This window comes from Anomaloglossus baeobatrachus, chromosome 2 (genome assembly GCF_048569485.1).
Source record: "Anomaloglossus baeobatrachus isolate aAnoBae1 chromosome 2, aAnoBae1.hap1, whole genome shotgun sequence".
In the NCBI taxonomy this organism is placed as follows: Eukaryota; Metazoa; Chordata; class Amphibia; order Anura; family Aromobatidae; genus Anomaloglossus; species Anomaloglossus baeobatrachus.
The window spans coordinates 540,449,448-540,469,950 of NC_134354.1; the positions used below are offsets into that span (position 1 = coordinate 540,449,448).

At 49.1% G+C, this 20,503-nt stretch overlaps 1 protein-coding gene across 1 annotated transcript in view; it reads left to right on the forward strand.

Annotated features, from left to right (window-relative positions):
* Positions 1 to 225: 225 nt before the first annotated feature.
* Positions 226 to 20,503, forward strand: part of ADPRHL1 (ADP-ribosylhydrolase like 1) — a 64,231-nt gene continuing 43,953 nt past the window's right edge. Inside the window, exon 1 of the mRNA XM_075334330.1 lies at positions 226 to 439. Coding sequence (XP_075190445.1) covers positions 226 to 439 — 214 coding nt within the window. The remainder of the gene's footprint in view (positions 440 to 20,503) is intronic.

The following is a 20,503-nucleotide window of genomic DNA, read 5'->3' on the forward strand; positions in this document are numbered from 1 at the left end:
GAAAGTGATCCATTTAATTAATTGGACAGTAACACAGTTCTAGAATGGTGTGAATTGACAATGTCCAGTTAAAGAAATGCTAGTAAAGGGGGATGAAACTGGTTGTGATAAGGACAGCACTGCCATTTATAGCCACCGACAGGAGCTCTGCCAGCCATAGAGTGACACTAAACTTAGACCTGGTCCTTGCCAGACAAAAGAAGTACGAGCTGAATCAAGCTCATCATGGAGAAATTTACAGCTGCTATGCTCCTGGCTGCGGTGGGCGATGCACTGGGATATAGGAACTTCAGCTGGGAAATCTGTGCTTCAGGTGGAAAGATTCTTCAGGAGCTGAAAGACCTTGGAGGTTTAGAGAAGTTGTTGCTTTCAGCAGACAAATGGCCGGTCAGCCACAACACACTAATGCATGTGGCTACCACCGAGGCTCTCGTCTCAGGTAAGAAATTCTGCATAATGTATAAAACCGTGCATTGATCATATCAGGAAACCAGCAGCATAATCAAGCAATCAGTTTACAATTCTTAGTTCCTACATGGTCTTACTAGCTGTCTGATTCCCATTCTCCCAATACATAATTTATACACTTGTTTCGCAGTCAGAGGTTTTTTTAGTAAAATTCAGCTGCACGTTTTTGAACCAGAATTGGAAGACGACTTATCAGAAGGAGGAAGACTATGTCCTGTCTTTTCATTCCATTCATGGATTTGCTTAAAAAACCCTCAATGATTTAAAAAAAAAAAAAAAAAAAAAGAAACTTGAAAGGAAAATGGGGTTTAAGGAAATAGTAATACAGGTCAATTTTATATACTGTGATTAACTTTAAATGTAGCCTCACTATAAAGGCTACGCTAACATATACTGTATATATATACATATATTATACTACATGGACCATAGGAACCTGTAGTCGTGAGATGTTCTTGAATTTTTATGGGACAGATTTTTTTAGGCATGCTCTGTGACCTGTAAAGAAGTCATTGTGCAAGGAGAGGGAGGAGGTGAGATGTGACCATCACATTGTGTGAACGGTGCATCCTGTATTGTATGTATATACTGATTATCTTTTTTTGTAATGCTATTTGGGATAATAATGAGATGTGTACTGAAAATAGGTTGGCGATGTCACTCAACTCCAGGGTTCTTTAACCCTAAACCAATCTTATTTTCACTATTTTCTTACTAGTGCACAGATGATGGATTTATTGTCAGTGCCTCAGAATTGGACCCATGTCTATAGAGCAGGACTTCTGTGACCTGATCTGACAAAACGAGGTGACACCTGGACCTCACCCTCTGTGGTGGAAGTCCAAACCAAAACTAAAGCTATCTCCCATTTTTACCATTATATGGGTAGTAATTTGTGTATAATGTTAAGGTACTGTCACACATAACGAGATCGCTAGCGAGATCGCAGCTGAGTCACCGTTTGGTGACGCAGTAGCGATCCCGTTAGCGATCTCGTTATGTGTGACACTTACCAGCGATCAGGCCCCTGCTGTGAGATCGCTAATTGTTGCAGAATGGTCCAGGCCATTTTCTTCAAAGGCGATGTCCTGCTGTGCAGGACACATCGCTGTGTTTGACACTGTGTGACAGGGTCACAGTGACTGCTGAGATCGTTATACAGGTCGCTACTGCAACCTGTATTGTTCCTGCATCGCTGGTAAGATCTGACTGTGTGACATCTCACCTGCGACCTCCCAGCGACTTACCTGCGATCCCTATCAGGTCGCATCGTTTTCGGGATCGCTGGTAAGTCGTTGTGTGTGAGTGGGCCTTTAGAATTCGTAGTAAATGAGTCAATCATGTTGCTAAAGCATATATTGCTGCAGAAAGAGAAAACTATGCAACCTATTATCAATTCTGTGAAAACCAGTTCCTCAACTGCACCTCAATAGCAACTAGGGGACTCCTCATTGTTGACACCAACCTCGTCAGTGAGAGAAACAATGCTATAGAACATCCTCATAGTCTATCGTTTCAGGGGTATTTGTGGATTACAGCTGGAAAAATGGGTCTATAGGGATAACAATAAATCTCTATTGAGCTTACTGTTAAAGGGGTTGTCCAAGGAAAGCAAATTATCCTCTATCCACAGGATAGCTGATAATAATGTGTTGACTGGTGGAGGTCTGACAGCTGTGACTTGCACCGATCATCTAAAGAGGGAATTTTTATTCCTGTTAGAAAGGAACAGCAGCGTGCATGTACAACCGCCACTCCATTCATTCCCTATAGAGATGCTGAGTGCTGTCCCATAAAGAATTAATGGAGTGGTAGCCAGACGTTTGACCTGCCATGCTATTTTGTAATGTGGATAAAAGTTCCAAGCCGGGGATATGGATAAAAGTTCTCTGATCTGTCAATTGGTGTTGGTCTCAGCAATGGGGTACCCACTGATCATCAAGTTATCACCTATCCTGTTATCATTAGATAACAGGCTCCATTGATATCCTGCTGTAATAGAAAGCTGAGGAGTTCGGTATGTCCACCTTCCTTTTGTCCTGGATCAAAATTACAAGTGTATCCAGAACAGGATCACTGTAGGAAAATGCTCTTTCCTGTTCCTGAAACTATAGGAGGAGCAGATTATTTTCCTGCTCTACTGTTTAGTATGCTACTAGTGAGGGCCCTGTGCTTGGGTCTTTCTTTAAAAATAGGGGCCTTGGGAATTACCCAGTATGATAATTCCCTAAATTTTGTCCTGGTGGTGCATTAATGCCTAGGTAGCACAGATAAGAATCTACGGTAGAATTTATAATTATACATTACTTTGGTATATACTGATTTTAAATACACACAACATTTTTCATCTTTCATTAAGAATTACTTTTTCCTAAAGTAAATTATGCTAAATGTTAAAATCAGGAGCATGTAAGCTACTTTAAAGCAAATCTATCTATAGGAACAACCCTCCGAAGCCATCTATATGAGCAAATGTGACGCCCTGGCCTATCAGGTCATCATAGAGTATTGTGCAATCTGCCCTTCTGCACAGTATCCACTCTCCTTGGTTACGGGTCCTGGTCCTTTGGTGTTGCTAACAGCTTAGCCAATCAAAATCCTAGGAACACTTCACACTTTAACCTACCAGACACACCATTGGGGGGGCCTGAAGGGAATAGGGCCGCCCACATGGGGGGTTGGTAAGGGGAAAGTGAGGAAAGGGACAGTTGAGTTGAGCTTGAGAAGTTGAGCAGTGGAGAGTGAAAGGAGAGGAGGTGGAGTGGTGACCCTCGTGAGGAGAGGTCACGGAGTAGAGCTCCTGTGTACTAGGTGGCAGACGTTGGTCTGGGCCTGGTCGGAGCTGGAACCCCGGTCGCAGGGGACAGTGTCAAGGGGCACGGACTTCCGAGGAGGGAGGCTGGCGGCCTTGAGCTATCACCGGGCAGGGGCCAGGGCACGACTGGGTACGTGGACCCCCGGCCGGAAAGTAGCTTCGTGCGTTCCGGTAATTTAACCGACGGGGGTGAAAACTTCAGGTGTCATCCCCAACCCACTACAAAATCGAGGTACTAGCGCACCGATGGGATAGGATTTTACCAATACAGTCCAAAGAAATCCAACGCATGACCTCTGAGAGCAAGCTCACTCCGTTAGCCATACGGGTGAGCGGGACCTGAAGAGTTTTATACCCACGGGTCCAACAGAGACAGAGGTGCCAAGGACAGGGCCACAGGCTAACAGCAACACCAATGGCACGGACCCAAGCATGCTCCCTACAAGCTGCAGTGGTGCTCAGAATTCTGGTTTACAACAAGCTGTCAGTGTTGTTATTCCTGGACTGAGTGAGTACACTGAAATACCCCTGTTCCTACCCCAACGGCACCCAATCACCAACCGTCTGACGGGCCCCGGGACACAAACCCCCTACCCATGGAGGGGTTAAACATCAGGCTGCCACACCATCGTCACCGGGCTCCCCAACGGCAGCGGTGGTCCCTCACATTACCACGCACCGTGGGTGGCATCACAAACATTTCAATCCCCTTGTAAATATCCCCCCTTTTACTGAGTGGCCGCATGACCCCCGGGTCCGGAGACCCCTCGAGCCACCGCGGATCCGGATCTGAGCAGCCCGGCTGCTGGCACGGGGACGGCACACATGCATGTCATAAATGTTGAATAAAATGATACCTTAATATCTATGATCTCATGTTCTATTCCAGAGAAATCCATGTTTTTCTCAATCTGTAAATGAACTGTTAAGGTATATGGGTCAGACACACATCTCAATGAGAATCTACCTCTAGAGCTTATTTAAAGTGAATCTGTCAGGTGTTTTTGTAGTACAATACTTATGTTATCTTTAAATGGGGCTTAGGGTACTGTCACACTTTAGCGACGCTCCAGCGATCCCACCAGCGATCTGACCTGGTCAGGATCGCTGGTGCGTCGCTACATGGTCACTGGTGAGCTGTCAATCAGGCAGATCTCACCAGTGACCAGCCCCCAGCCAGCAGCGACACGTGGAAGCGATGCTGCGCTTGGTAACTAAAGTAAATATCGGGTAACCAAGCGCTTGGTTACCCGATATTTACCTTGGTTACCAGCGCACACCGCTTAGCGCTGGCTCCCTGCACTCCTAGCCAGAGTACATATCGGGTTAATAAGCAAAACGCTTTGCTTATTTACCTGATGTATACTCAGGCTACTTGTGCAGGGAGCAGGGACCCGGCACTGACAGCGTAAGGAGCGGCGGACGCTAGTAACCAAGGTAAATATCGGGTAACCAAGCAAAGCACTTAGCTTGGTTACCCGATATTTACCTTGGTTACAGCTTACCGCAGACGCCGGCTCCTGCTCCCTGCACATTCAGATCGTTGCTCTCTCGCTGTCAAACACAGCGATGTGTGCTTCACAGCGGGAGAGCAACGTCCAAAAAATGAACCAGCACTGTGTGTAAGGAGCAGCGATCTCACAGCAGGGGCCAGATCACTGCTCAGTGTCACACACAGCGAGATCACTAATGAGGTCACTGGTGCGTCACAAAAAACATGACTCAGCAGCGATCTCGCTATGTGAGAAGTACCCCTTAAGGAGACCTTTCAGAATCAGTAAGTTTTATAGCTCTACCTTAGGCCCCTTTCACACGTCAGTGATTCTGGGACGTTTGTGCTTTTTTTTAAACGTACCAGAATCACTGACATACGCAGACCCATTATAATGAATGGGTCTGCTCACACGTCAGTGATTTTTCACTGCACGTGTCTCCGTGCAGCGTACCCGCGTGTGCGTGATTGCTGCACGGAGACATGTTCATTTTTTTCTGGCATCACTGATGTTCCACGGACCACGCAGTGGTGTGGTCCGTGAAACACGTGCCAGAAAAAAACGTGCATTTAAAATAATAAACATTTTAACTCACCCGGCGTCCAGCGATGTCCTCTGCAGCCCGTCCTCCCTGCTGCTTCTAAGCCGGCTGATTACTGTCGTGCATATTCATTATGCGCGACACAGCCGACCCGGAAGCAGCTGCTGCAGGGGTCACCACCGGCCGGATGCTGCGTCGCGGGAGCGATCAGCACCATGGAGAGCGGGAGCGGGCACAGGTGAGTTGATTTCTAAGTGCAATCACGGGCCACGGATAACGGAGCCCGGATTGCACTTAGACAACCCACGTGTCTTTCACTGACGTGTGAAACGGGCCTTATCCTGTTATCCTGCTGTAAGCTCTGTAGAATTCAGTATCTCCTGCATGCTAGTCAAGTGTATGTAAATACAGTTTACATATTCACTGCTCCCCCAGCCACCTCCCAGTGCATTTGTGGCGCCCCTGACCTGGTCAGGCACCACTGAGTACTGCACCCATGCTGGGGACAGTACAATACAGGTAATCCAGATGGCTGACAGGGGTGTGGAACACAGGCGCATAGTGATCAGGTCTCACGCATGTACCTAAGAGAGGACCCCTGGGGATCCCAGGAGGGGGCAAAGCCTATACCTCCACTGGAATAGTGGCAGGGGGTTAAAAGCCTCCATCTCCTCTCAAGGGGTGTGGTGGAGAATCTGGTTGCTAGGTGGCGTAGGCAGACACAAGTGGGGAAGGAAAGAGAGATAGGAGGAGTTAGTTAGAGCTGGGAGCTCGGACTGAGGAGATGTCAGCAGAAAGAGCAGAGATGGAAAAACCCACCAGTGAGTCAGTTAGAGCAGAGAACTCCAGAGGGCTCAGTGAGGAGCAGACCTGTGGGGCTGCTGCTGTCTAACAGCGCCCGCGCAGTGGCTACAGACGGGGGAGAACGGTCAACTAGGAGTGCTGCCTGAAAGCCAGCTTCAGCTAGAGAGTGCACGGAGTGGGAAGTAAGGAGACTTCTAGAGAGCACCAGGCCCAACCGGGCGGCAGATCCCGAAGCGAGGATAGATTCACCTTTCCCTGCTAAACCTGCCGGTGTGGGGCTCTTACAGCCCACACCACAACAACCAAAAGCCGCAGCCACGTAACCGCAAGTAGGGCCCATAGGTCACAGGAGGCAAGAGGCTGGAGTGGCCTGGCCCGGGGAACAAGCACACGGCAAAACAAGAAGGGGAGAGAGGCTTGGAGCATCTTCCCTGGGTGACCCCCATAGGGACTCAAAGTCGGGGTCACCCCAAACCACCAAGGGCTAAGGAAGGCGAGTTTGTAGTCACCCTCATACAGTCAGCCGGAAGGATACCTGGTTCCCACCTGGTTCATCCCAGCTACGCCCGGGTTACTCACCCTGCCACCTGAAGTGAGTAAAAACCCTGAAAGACACTCTGCCTGTGTGTGGTCATTCTGCGACTTGTGGTACTACAGCTTTACAAAGGGCCCTGGGGCTTGCCTCACTCTCAGGAGGCTACTACACCCGACTGCACCCACCATCAGCCCCAGGTGCCTCCTAATCTGCAGTGGCGGTCCCCTCTGACCGCAAATCTGAGAGTGGCGTCACGATCAACACTGAAGATTCCCTACCTGTGACCAGCACCAGCTACGTGGAGTCCCTGAAGGTATGCACTGATACAACACCGGCGGGGCTTCACATCTGGCGTCACGAACAGGATAAGGACTAGACCTGTTCAGACAGGTGACCATGTGCCTAGGCGGTCCGCTTGAAAAATTGGAAGCGCCGCCATATTGCCACCATGAAAAGCGCGCTGAAAAACAACAGCAGCCCGCGCTGGAAGAAGGTACCGCCCACGAAGAGGCGTGGCTACCCAGAGATCCCCTGCGGAGTTCTGACCTTGCCAGCTATGAGAGTGGAAGCGTCCAGAGACGGCGGGAAGGAAAGGAAGCCACAAGCCTGCTGCTGGGAGAGGAGCTGCTGAAAGAGGCAGAGCAGAAACTGGACAGCTTGTTACAGGAGGCAGCGAAGAGTCCACTGCTGGGAGACCGTGCAGAAGACGGCGCAGAAGAAATGGCGTCTGACCGCAGGAACCCAGAACCAGGCTCCGCTGCCTGGTGGTACCGAGAGCTGGCCCAGTTTTGCAACCGGCTGGAGACCCGGGTCGTGGAGCAGATTCGGGAGGAACGGATGGAACTGCAGGAGCTGACCGCGGCGGTTCGGGCCTATGAAGGGAGAGCTGCATGCCGGGTGCCAGGCGGGACGGCGACGACGCAGACCCCAGTGCTACCAACAACGGGTGAGTCGAATGATGCTCCGGCCCGCGCAAGTGCCCCGACCCCTGCTGCCACGTCCGCGGTCCCTGAAGAGGCGTCCGGTGCGGCGACGCTGAAGCAGGCCGCAGCCACGCCAGGTGCGGCCCGCCAAGCCCCGGCCGCCGCAGCGATGCCCTGCTCGGCCCGCCAAGACCAGGCCGCCGCAGCGATGCCCTGCTCGGCCCGCCAAGACCAGGCCGCCGCAGCGATGCCCTGCCCGGCCCGCACAGACCAGGCCGCCGCCATGATAGGCGCGGCCCGCCAAGCCCCGGCCGCCGCAGCGATGCCCTGCTCGGCCCGCCAAGACCAGGCCGCCGCAGCGATGCCCTGCCCGGCCCGCACAGACCAGGCCGCCGCCATGATAGGCGCGGCCCGCCAAGACCAGGCCGCCGCAGCGATGCCCTGCCCGGCCCGCCAAGACCAGGCCGCCGCCATGATAGGCGCGGCCCGCCAAGACCAGGCCGCCGCCATGCCAGGCGCGGCCCGCCAAGGAAAGACTACCTCAGCATTTACCCCGGCCTGTAAGGCCAGAGCTGACACTGCTCCCCAGTCCCCGGAGGTCTCTGATAGGAAGCCCACGCTGGAGGAAGAATACTGGCAGATGAGGGCTGACATGGAGGCCAAGTTTCCCCAGTGGTTGGTGGATCTGTACCTGCGCCCCCCATGCACCCCTGAGGAGATTCAGGTAACCCCTGCAGCTACACCAGAGAGTCCCCCGCCTGGGCCAGCAAGAGAAAGTCCATCCCCAGTCCTGCCATCAGAGGAGTGCCAGGAAGAACTAAGGGGGAGAGGAGGCCAGGAGGCAGAAGGGCTAACTCCGACGCCAGCCGCAGCAGACTCCTACTCAGAGCCAGAAATGCTGCCATACTCCCGCTGGGATGAGGAGGACCTGACCCCCTCTGCAGAAGAAGAGCTGCCTAAGAGCTTCACCTGGGAGCCCACAGGCAAGGACCCAGCCCGCAAGACACGGCGCAGAAGAACACAGTTTGCTCCAGCACCACAGTCTCCTGAACAGAGAGCAGTCACCGCCAGAGACCTAAAGGAGAAGCGGTTGTTGAGAGAGTCCAAAGCCCAGGCTAGAGGACCCCTGTGTTATGGCATAGTGGAAGATTTCAACTTGAAAAGTGGTTATGGCTTCATTGTAGCACCAGGAATAAAAGAAGGGATATTTGTAAACCGCAGAGATGTGAACGCTCATCTGCCAAGAGGACACCCTTGCAGAAATCTGAAAATGGGAGATTCGGTACAGTTTACTATGCATGAAGGCGAAAGAGGATTGTACGCACTTGATGTAGCCTTACGTACCAGCAAACCCTACAGCCATCCCATGCCACAAGAAAGACAAGAAAGACAAGAAAGACAAGAAAGACAAGAAAGACAAGAAAGACAAGAAAGACAAGAAAGACAAGAAAGACAAGATAGAGATAAAGAACCAGATGTAGAAACAGATGAAGACCAAGAACGGAAAGATAAAGATCCTACAGATGAAGAAAGAGACAAAGAGCAGGAAAGTCACAGGTGCCAGTGCCCAACGTGCCCTCGCCCTAGTGAAAAAGAGGAGTAAAGAAAAGTAAAGTAAAGTAAGAAGTTCCTGTTTTGACCAGTTTTGAAAGGTTTTGTTTGCAACGTTTAAGCATGTGCCCACAAAAACTATTGTGAGAACTAAACTTTAAGGCTATGAACTTGCTATAGCCACAAACTCTCGCAGTGTAAATAGTTACACCAGTGGCACCACCACCAGGGCCAGCCTGTTTAGGGGCTTGGCTCGTCTGCAACCAGGGGGGCCCGTCCGTAGAAAAGGGCCTTGGCTCACCTGCGACCAGAGAGCACGCCTGTTTATGGGGCCTTGGCTCACCACCACAAAGAGGGTACCTGGTCAGCACCAACTGTGGAGGCCGCCTCTGCATCCTGCCAGAAGAGGTTGACGGCGCGGATCCACCAGGCCAGGTATACCCTGAAAACCACCAGCCCATGTAAGCCGCCTCTACATCCTGCCAGAAGTGGCTGAAGTCGCGGCCAACGGGAGAGGAAGATTGGAGGAAAGGTCTGGGGAAACGGACGGCCCAGATCTGGTTACCAAAAGGACCGGTGACCTGCCTCCTGAGAGGGTTTTGGGTGGGTTAACGGACTTGTGGGTGGAGGGTGGTGATGTCTGATACCTGGTGCTTTTAAAAATGTTTTACATGTTTTAATGTTTTATGCATTTTAAAATGTTGTCTTGCAGCCCGAGGACGTGCTGGTGATAACTAAGGGGGAATGTGGCGCCCCTGACCTGGTCAGGCACCACTGAGTACTGCACCCATGCTGGGGACAGTACAATACAGGTAATCCAGATGGCTGACAGGGGTGTGGAACACAGGCGCATAGTGATCAGGTCTCACGCATGTACCTAAGAGAGGACCCCTGGGGATCCCAGGAGGGGGCAAAGCCTATACCTCCACTGGAATAGTGGCAGGGGGTTAAAAGCCTCCATCTCCTCTCAAGGGGTGTGGTGGAGAATCTGGTTGCTAGGTGGCGTAGGCAGACACAAGTGGGGAAGGAAAGAGAGATAGGAGGAGTTAGTTAGAGCTGGGAGCTCGGACTGAGGAGATGTCAGCAGAAAGAGCAGAGATGGAAAAACCCACCAGTGAGTCAGTTAGAGCAGAGAACTCCAGAGGGCTCAGTGAGGAGCAGACCTGTGGGGCTGCTGCTGTCTAACAGCGCCCGCGCAGTGGCTACAGACGGGGGAGAACGGTCAACTAGGAGTGCTGCCTGAAAGCCAGCTTCAGCTAGAGAGTGCACGGAGTGGGAAGTAAGGAGACTTCTAGAGAGCACCAGGCCCAACCGGGCGGCAGATCCCGAAGCGAGGATAGATTCACCTTTCCCTGCTAAACCTGCCGGTGTGGGGCTCTTACAGCCCACACCACAACAACCAAAAGCCGCAGCCACGTAACCGCAAGTAGGGCCCATAGGTCACAGGAGGCAAGAGGCTGGAGTGGCCTGGCCCGGGGAACAAGCACACGGCAAAACAAGAAGGGGAGAGAGGCTTGGAGCATCTTCCCTGGGTGACCCCCATAGGGACTCAAAGTCGGGGTCACCCCAAACCACCAAGGGCTAAGGAAGGCGAGTTTGTAGTCACCCTCATACAGTCAGCCGGAAGGATACCTGGTTCCCACCTGGTTCATCCCAGCTACGCCCGGGTTACTCACCCTGCCACCTGAAGTGAGTAAAAACCCTGAAAGACACTCTGCCTGTGTGTGGTCATTCTGCGACTTGTGGTACTACAGCTTTACAAAGGGCCCTGGGGCTTGCCTCACTCTCAGGAGGCTACTACACCCGACTGCACCCACCATCAGCCCCAGGTGCCTCCTAATCTGCAGTGGCGGTCCCCTCTGACCGCAAATCTGAGAGTGGCGTCACGATCAACACTGAAGATTCCCTACCTGTGACCAGCACCAGCTACGTGGAGTCCCTGAAGGTATGCACTGATACAACACCGGCGGGGCTTCACACATTCACTATAATTGCTGAGAGGTGGGAGGAAGTATGAGTGGGGGCAGCAGTGCAAATTCACTTCATACTTACTATCACTGATGCCAGCACTGAGAGGTGTGAGAGGTGAATATGCAGTTTATATTTACATATGCTTGACTATTTACTGTCACACTGAATTCTACTTAGCTTACAATTAGATAACAGGTAGAGGGAGAGCTATAAAAGTTACTGATATTGAAAAGGTCTCCTTAGGCCCTATTTAAACTAACATTAGTATTATACTGTAATACAAAATCACCTGACAGATTCTCTTTAAGTGTGGGACATGCAATGACTGACACGCTGCTCTCGAGGTCTCATTGCAGAGCTGTGTATACTTTCAACATGCATGTAATAGAGCAGACATACAGTGTATCACAAAAGTGAGTACACCCTTCATATTTTTGTAAATATTTTATTATATCTTTTCATGGTACAACACTGAAGATATGACATTTTGAGAGAATGCAAGGTAGTAAATGTACAGCTTGTATAACTGTAAATTTGGTGTGCCCTCTAAATACCTCAATGTACAACCATTAATGTCTAAACCACTGGCAACAAAAGTGAGTACACATCTAAGTAAAAATGGCCAAATTGTGTCCAAAGTGTAAATATTCTGTGTCCAAAATTATTATTATTTTTTTAATAACTGTAGTTTTTATTGAATTATATAAAGTTCAACAGATTATATTAGTTAACATAAGCCTAATGCAATCTTATGCTATATAAAAAAGGTATATAAATGCAAGAAGAAAACATTGAAGCTTATCCATAAAATTTTAGACCCTCTAGTGCCCAAAATTATTTTTAAGCACTTTCTTACTTTCTTGGACATTCAGTTCACTAGCTCTTCACAGGAGCCACAGGAATCATCTTCCACTCCTCCATGACGACATCACATAGCTGGTGGATGTATGAGACCTTGGGTTCCACCACCTTCCTCAGTTTCTTTAGCAAGGCAGTGGTTGTCTTGGAGGTGTGTTTGGGTTTGTTATGTTGGAATACTGCGCTGCAGCTCAATTTCCGAAAGGGAGGAGATTGTGCACTTCTTCTGTATGTCACAGTACATGTTGGCATTCATGATTCCCTCAATGAACTATAGCTCTCACAGCTAGAAGCACTAATGCAGCACCCAAATATGACACTCCCACCACCATACTTGACTGTAGGCAAGACACTTGTTCTCCTCATCTGGTTGCCACCACACACACTAAACACCATCTGAACCAAATAAGTTTATTTTGGTCTCATCAAACCTCAGGACATAGTTTCAGTAATTCATGTCCTTAGTCTGCTTGTCTTCAACAAACTGTGGGCATCTGTGTGCATCATCTTTAGAAGAAGCTTCCTTCTGAGATGACAGCCACACAGGTGAATTTGATGCAGAGTATGGTGCGTGGTGTGAGTATTGCAGGTTGCCTGCCTACCCCTTTAACCCCTGCAGCAATGCTTGGAGCACTCATACATCTATTTTGAAAAGACAACCTCTGAAGATGATGCTGAGCATATGCACTCAACTTCTTTGATCGACCATCGCGATGCCTGTTCTGGGTGATACCTGTCTTGCTAAACCACTGTATGGTCTTAACCACCATACTGCACCTCAGTTTCAGGGTGTTGGTCATTGGTCATCTTATAGTCTACACCATCTTTATGTAGAGCAACAATTATTTTTTAGTTCCGCAGAGAATTGTTTGCCATGAGGTGCCAAGTTGAACTGTCAGTGACCAGTAAGAGAGAGTCTGTAAATGATAACACCAAATTTAAGACACCTGCTCCCCATTCATACCTGAGACAACACTTGTAACACTAATGAATTACATGACACTGAGGAGGGAAAATGGCTTACTGGGCATAATTTTGCCACATTCACTTAGGGGTGTACTAACTTTTGTTGCCAGCAGTTTAGACATTAATGGCTGTGTGTTGAGTTATTTAGAAGGCATAAAAAATAGAGTAAACTTGAATATATAGTGAAAGGGATAATAAAGTGGAATTAACAAGTAGAAAAAATCACCTTTAAAACCATAAAGTTTAATCAGCTATGCATTAAAATTACTGAATTCAGAAAGTAGACCAACCCACTGATTACAAAAATTGGTAAATGTCCAGGATATAATTATAGGCAAAACAGACTCCGCCTGGCCGTGAAGGGTGGCACCCTAATAAAAGGCGTCAAGGTCGTCTGACTCTGGTAAATCCCTGGATGACCCTGAGTACCTAGAAATCCCAATGCACTCTTATTGAACAGCAAAAACTGTAATTATAAACTTATAAGATAAAAACAATACAGTCATAATAAACTGCTTGAAATATTGGTATGCAAAGGTAGAAAAAATTCTGTACAACAACAATTCAATTAATTTATATTTTTATTAACATTTTTTTAAGATCCAGTCATACAAAAAATTACAAAATTGTAAAAGGAGAAAAATGGAGGGCCAGCAGGTGGCAGCCTCACACCACAAATCAGCCAATAAATCATAATTTTTGTGTGATCGGATTTTAAAAAATGTTGTTAATAAACATATAAATTGATTGAATTGTCGTTGTACAGAATTTTTTCTTCCTTTGCATCTTATTCTTTGTATATGGGTTTTTCCATGTCTGAATTATGGCACAGACTACTGTCCTGCGCATGTTTGATGTTCTAACTATTTTAGAATATTGCGATGACTAGTCTCTGGACACTAAAAAAGGCAGTGTCGTACTAGTAGTGGTACTTTGGCCATATCATTTCATCAAAGTATCCACCCCTGTGCATCCTTTTTGCTTATTAAGGATATCCTGTTCCTGTACCACTTTTTGTAAATAGTGGATTGGTCTATTTTCTGTATTCCATAATTTTAATGCATATATGATTAAACTTTAAGGTTTCAAATTGTTTTTTTTCTGTTTGTTAACTACTTACTTAGAGGGCACGCCAAATATAAGGTGTAATAAAAGCTATACACTGACTACTTAACATTGTATGAAAATTGTGATATCTTCAATTTTGTCCCACGAAAACACATAATAAAATATTTACAAAAATGTAAGGGGCGTACTCACTTTTGTGATGTACTGTAAGTGTGACTACCTGCACTTTTCTAGCTTTTCATCTCACACATGTGTGTGAAACAGGCAGTACACCTGAGCTGACATCACTGTGAGGACAACTGCAAAAAGTGTCTGTCATGAGACAAAGCCTAGTGAGAGAACAGACTGTCTGTCATTACATGTCTCACACAGGAAAGTCTGCTCTCCTGATTTCATTGTAGAGTTTTGCCTGATTTTAACTATCAGTTTTTGTGTTTGATTACTTCTGAGCTGACAGCACTATGTGGAACGCTACAACTGCAGATGTGTTTTGTAATGAGAAATGTTCTGCTGAACTGCCCTCCACCGAACACTAGCTACCTGTGAGATGTAAGATTTGAAGCTGAAGTAATGAGGCAGAGCTTTGCAGCTGAGCTGCCAGAACTAAGAGAAGTCATCTGCAGGTTTGTTGTAATGAGGAAATGCTCAACTCTACTGTACTGTGTTAGTTATAATCACACTCAGTTCTCCTGTGAGATCAGACAAGCAGACTATCAGTCATTACATCTCACACTGGTATTGCTCCCTTTTATTTAAATTAAGCTGTATAGGCAGACTCTCGGGAGATCTTTTTCTGATCCATAGGTCCCAAAAGTTCATGTTAAAGATGCTCTGAAGGGTTTTTTTTAACTAAATCTGTTGATATGTGTATGTATTGCATGTGTGCGCGCGCGTGTGTGTGTGTGTGTGTGTGTGTGTGCTAATATACTCACCTACTGCAGTCTTCTCCGGTATTCTGTTTCTCTTCTCAGTGACGTCACCACTCTTCAGACTCTAGTTAACAGTGCACACTGTGTGACCCAGAAGTGCCTTTTATAATGTAAGCCTATGGAGCATCTGAACTAGACTCCAAAAGCTTACACTGTAAAAGAGGACTTCTGGCTAGCACATATAGTTACCCAGAGAATCTGAGCAGTGTTGTCATTCAAAAGAGTATCACAACGGCACTGGATCCTGGAGAAAGTGGCAGTAGGTGAGAATATTAAGATACACACTAGACTACCTGCACAAATACATACAAAACAATGTTCTTGTGCTGAGATAATCTTTTAAATGTGCCCCTGTTATGTACTGTGTAATGGCCGTACCTGACCACACAAGGACATGGTCATGATCATATCACATCTACTGGGCAGGGGAGGATGTAAAAAAGTATATAGACATTACAGTAAGGAATCGCAATTAATACTTTCTTTGAGGTAAAACATTTTTTAACAAAAGGCAGGAAAATGTTTTACCTCACAAAAACAATCAGCTATGATCTCGTGCTGTAAAGTCTGTATTCTCTCTTTTGCGTCCTCCACAGCCCAGGAGATGTGATATGATCAGACCATTTCCCTGTATGGTCAGAAACGGTCATTGCACTGTACATAGCAGGGGCACATTTATAAGATTATCTCAGCACAGGAACATTTTTAATCGCATCCAATTGTGAAACTTATTATTATTCTAAGATTCATTGATTGATATTAACTTTAAAATTAACTTTGTTTGTGGGAAAACCTCTTTCATGTTTGGGACTAGCCCAGAGCGAGAGGGGCTAAGGTCTAGGGACAGAGACTGTTTCTTTCTAAAAGCTCAGATAGGGCCCAGCGTGTGACAGGGACAGACCTTAGATTTGGGTAGTTGACAAATCACAGAGTGATCTCTTGGAGTTGGGTCAGTGGACTTGTGCTGCCCCCGTGGGAGTAGCCAGTCGAGCTGCTCGGGTCCGGGTTCGCTGTGGCTCGAGGGTCTCCGGACCCGGGGTCATGCGACCACTCAAAAGAAAGGGGGTATTTACAGGGGATTTGATGTATAGTTCGTGACACCACCCGTGGTGTACGGTAATTTGGGAGTACCGCCACTGCCGTTGGGAGTACCCAGGGGGATGAAGTGGGGCAAGGTGTCGTAGCCCTACACGGGTAGGGGGAATGCCCCGGGATTCGGTGTGGGATGGTGATGGTGCCGTGGGATGCAGGGGTCACTATCGTACTCACTCAGTTCATAAGCAGACGCTGACAACCAGGTAAATCAATTCTCTAAGCAACACTGCCGCTAAGGGGCGCTCGTCCGGGTCGCGTCCCCTATGGTGTTGCCTGATGATCCGTGACCTGCCTCCTGGTACTAAGTTTAACTTTAGCTTGATGGCCTCGAGCTACAGGACACCAGAGGTTTATTTTTGTAACTGCAAGAAAAAGAATAACATTTTATTTACAGGTTTTTCATCCCATATTAGGGAAGCACATTACTTAAACGTTATTTTAACTTTTTAGAGTTCATCCTTTTAATTATGGAATGCTACCGGCTAATGCTAGTAGCGGAGGCTCAACGTACTGTGTTGCAGCCTCTTCCTGCGACAGTCCAGTCCCAACATTCTGGATTCCATCAACCCGCCACACAAACAACCTGACCCGCTGCATTCCTATCCATGGGTCCGTGACTAGGTTAAGGTCCCGGGTGTTGAAAAGACGCCTCTGGTGGCGGTCCTGAGAAACCTGGTAGACATTGCCCTTTTGCGCCAACCGCCACCGGGGCCTCCTGGTGCCGTCTACCAGCACTGCACCATCCAAGGCTCTGATGGTCTTTTTCCTATAACAAAGGGTGGAAAAAAGTTCAACAAGGAAGGTGCAGTCTAATTGCAGCATAACTTTCCTGTCACCTTCCATCAGGGACCCGTCAACCGATCCCCGACAGTCTCCTCCCTTTGGAACTCTGGAGGGCGTTCAACTCTGGAGGGCGTGACAATCCACACAAAACTCTTAGAAACTTGCAGGTTCCGGTCCCTTTAACGTCGGGCACCTCCTGGGCACACTCTTGCAAAGTGCCCTGGTAAGCCACAGCGTCGGCATATGGGCACCACTACATCAATGGTCTTGGCTGGATTCTCATCTGAAGTGGACTCTGCTTCCACCTCCATCATCTCTAACTTGTGTATTGCACGTGATGACAGGGACATCCAATAGCCGTTTCCCTCAAAACGAGGTACCCATGCAGCCTCTGGAGTGCTGGAACCTGAATCGCTTCCCTCCATCTCCTCCGTTTCCAATTCCACTGTAACCGGGATGATCTGATCAGGAACCGTGATCTGGTCCTCTTCAGTGGGAATTGAGGAGCCCACTGCCGGTGTTGTGGGCAGCGTCTCAGGATCAGCTATGGCTGGAGGCAGAGGCGGCAGAGCGATGGCGGTGGCCGGGGGCAGACCGGAGTCCATGGCCGCATTGGCCGGGTCAACCGGAGCTGGGTTTTTGCTTACCCATCCCGCACGCATTGCCTCTCTCTCCCAAGCACACACCGCTGCGGCCGCCCTCCGCATCTCGATCCAGGCAGCTGTACCAGGAGCTGCATCCTCGACGAAGCATTCACGCCTTCCCAACATGCCTCTGCGGCGTCCATGAACGTTATCGCAGAGTCCTGGTGTCTCTGCTTCTCTTCAGCTGCTACATGCCGTCACGCTCCCTCGGTTTTCGCCCACCACTCACTGCTGTGCTGTGGCTCTCTGGGAACTTCCGGTTCCGGGCTGACTCTCAGGACGAAGGGCGGGGCTTTGGCTTTGCGCGCTTTTGCTTGAGAAAACAGCATTTTGGAGCCAAAAGATGGCGGAAGATGGCGGAAATGGCAGGAAACAGGACTCTTGACTCGCGGTTTGGATTTCCAAGGCACACATCACCCAGGTTAGTGGGCCCAGTTCATATCCTGTTTGTGACGCCAGGAATTTGAGGTCTGCCGCCCCCGTGGGAGCAGCCAAGCTGCTAGGGTCCGGGTTCGCTGTGGCTCGAGGGTCTCTGGACCCGGGGTCATGCGGCCACTCAAATAAAAGGGGGTATTTACAGGGGATTTGATGTATAGTTCGTGACGCCACCCGTGGTGTACGGTAATTTAAGAGTACCACTGCTGCCGTTGGGAGTACCCGGGGTGATGAAGTGGGGCAGCAAGGTGTCGTAGCCCTCCATGGGTAGGGGAAATGCCTCGGGAGTCGGTGTGGGATGGTGATGGTGCCGTGGGATGCCCCGCTCCCCACAGTGGTTAAGTGTCAGAGCTTGCTCTCAGGGCTCACGCTTGAGATTTTCTGGACCGTTTTGGATTGGAAAGTCCTATTCCCCTCGTTGCGCTAGTGCCCTGATTCTGGAGTGGTGGGAACAGATCATAAAGGCTCTGTTCTCCTCAGATGAATTGTCTGGTTGCCTGAAGGTACTCCCCGACCTAGGGTACCCCGTGTACCCTGTCGTGCCTTCAGTCCCGGACCGAAGAAAGTGCTAGGCTGACGGCTGTCCTCCTCAACAGGTCCAGAAACCTCGCCCCTGTGACCCAGGGTCCGATTCCTTTAGGCCCAGACCACCGTCTGCAACCTAGATAACTTCTCCAGGAGCCACCGCTCCCGACCTCCTCTGTCTCTCCTTTCAACTCTCAACTCTCTACTCTCTACTGACTACACACCTAACCTCCTCTCCCTGACCCCCCAGGTGGGCGACTCTATTCCACTCAAGCCGTCCACTGGTGTGACTGATGGGTGTGGTGCAGGGTGTATCTAGGATTTGATTTGCTGTTGGAGGCAACACCACTAAGATAGGGACCCAGAACCAAGAGGGAGGTGGAATACCGCACAGAAGGGCAGCTTGTGCAGTACCCTGTGACGACCTGATCCAGGGTCGTCACAGACTGACCAAAGAAATGTGTAACCAAGTGAGGTACCGTATTTTTCGGACCATAAGACGCACTTTTTTCCCCCAAATGTTGGGGAAAAGTGGGGGGTGTGTCTTATGGTCTGAATGTGGCTGCGGGGAATGAGGGTGCTGTGGTGGAGCGGGTCATCGGGGGCACGAGCAGGCTGAAGCAGCCTGCCGTGACCACGTGGGCCCGCTCATTTAATATGCACGCCCATCATCTCTCAGCGCTGAAGTCAGCGCTGACAGGTGGGCGGGGTGATGGGCGGGGAATGCGCACATATTAAACAGCCTGCCCGCATGATCACCCCTGGCAACTACAGCCTGGAGTGATCATGTGCGGCTGTATTCACTGCCCCCGTGCATGATTATCAGCGTGGGGTGCAGTGAATCAGTGTACTCACCCATCAACGTGTGTGGGGCCGTCCCCCTGCAACATCGCGATATCTTCCTGTCTGTCCCGGTCAGCTGATCTGTGTAGAAAGCGGTGAGCACAGCGATGACGTCATCGCTGTGCGCGCCGCTAGCATCCACACAGATCAGCTGACCGGGACAGACAGGAAGATATCGCGATGCTGCAGGGGGACGGCTCCACACACGGTGACGGCTCCACTCAGTGGCGCTGCAGCTAAGACAGAGAGGAAGATGATCCATGCTGCATGGAGTGAGGAAAGGTGAGTATAAACATTTTTTTTTTTCTGTGCCACAGGATACAGGCCATATACCAGGATGGGGGTATATTATGAGCAGGATGGGAGTATATTATGAGCAGGATGGGGGTATATTATGAGCAGGATGGGGGTATTTTATGAGCAGGATGGGGGTATTTTGTAAGCAGGATGGGGGTATTTTATGAGCAGGATGGGGGTATTTTATGAGCAGGATGGGAGTATATTATGAGCAGGATGGGGTATATAGCAGGATGGGGTATATGAGCAGGATGGATGGGAGTATATGAGCAGGATGGGGTATATGAGCAGGATCATATACAAGGCAGCAGGATCGTTATCAGAATGGGGTACCTTAGTAGAGAATTTGGGGACATTACTCCCATAACAGTGTCAGCAGCAGATCCTCGCCCCATAACAGTGTATCATGACCACATTTTTTGGTTAAAATTTTATTTTCTTATTTTCCTCCTCTAAAACCAGGGTGCGTCTTATGGTCAGGTGCGTCTTATAGTCCTAAAAATACGGTAGATAGGATTCTCAGAAGCAAGGCCCTAAGTAGTTTACAACTTTTAAAGGTAACTTGCCAGGTAACAGGTAACATGCTATCAGCTCTCCCCTCAGCGACCGTGTCCGCCTGAATCTCACTTGTTTCCTGTCCTGGACTAGACTGCTTGTAAGTGTGTGTGTGTGTCGCCTTGCTCCCCGGTGTCTAGCTCCTTCCCCCCGGGTTCCTGAACTAGTGAGCAGAGGGTCCACTACATTAGTGATGGCCACCCTCCAATGTCTCTACCCTAGCCCAGTCCCAGTGAGAGGGCATCTAACTGTGTGTTTTGGTGGATTGTGGTGGTTTTACCGGCGATTACCTCCTCCATATCCGAGATGAATACTGCACCTCTGGTGAGGTGCAGTACTCTGTGGCGATTAAAGCCTCAGGATCGCCACATAATCATCGCAGGTGACTTTGTACTTTTCTGAAT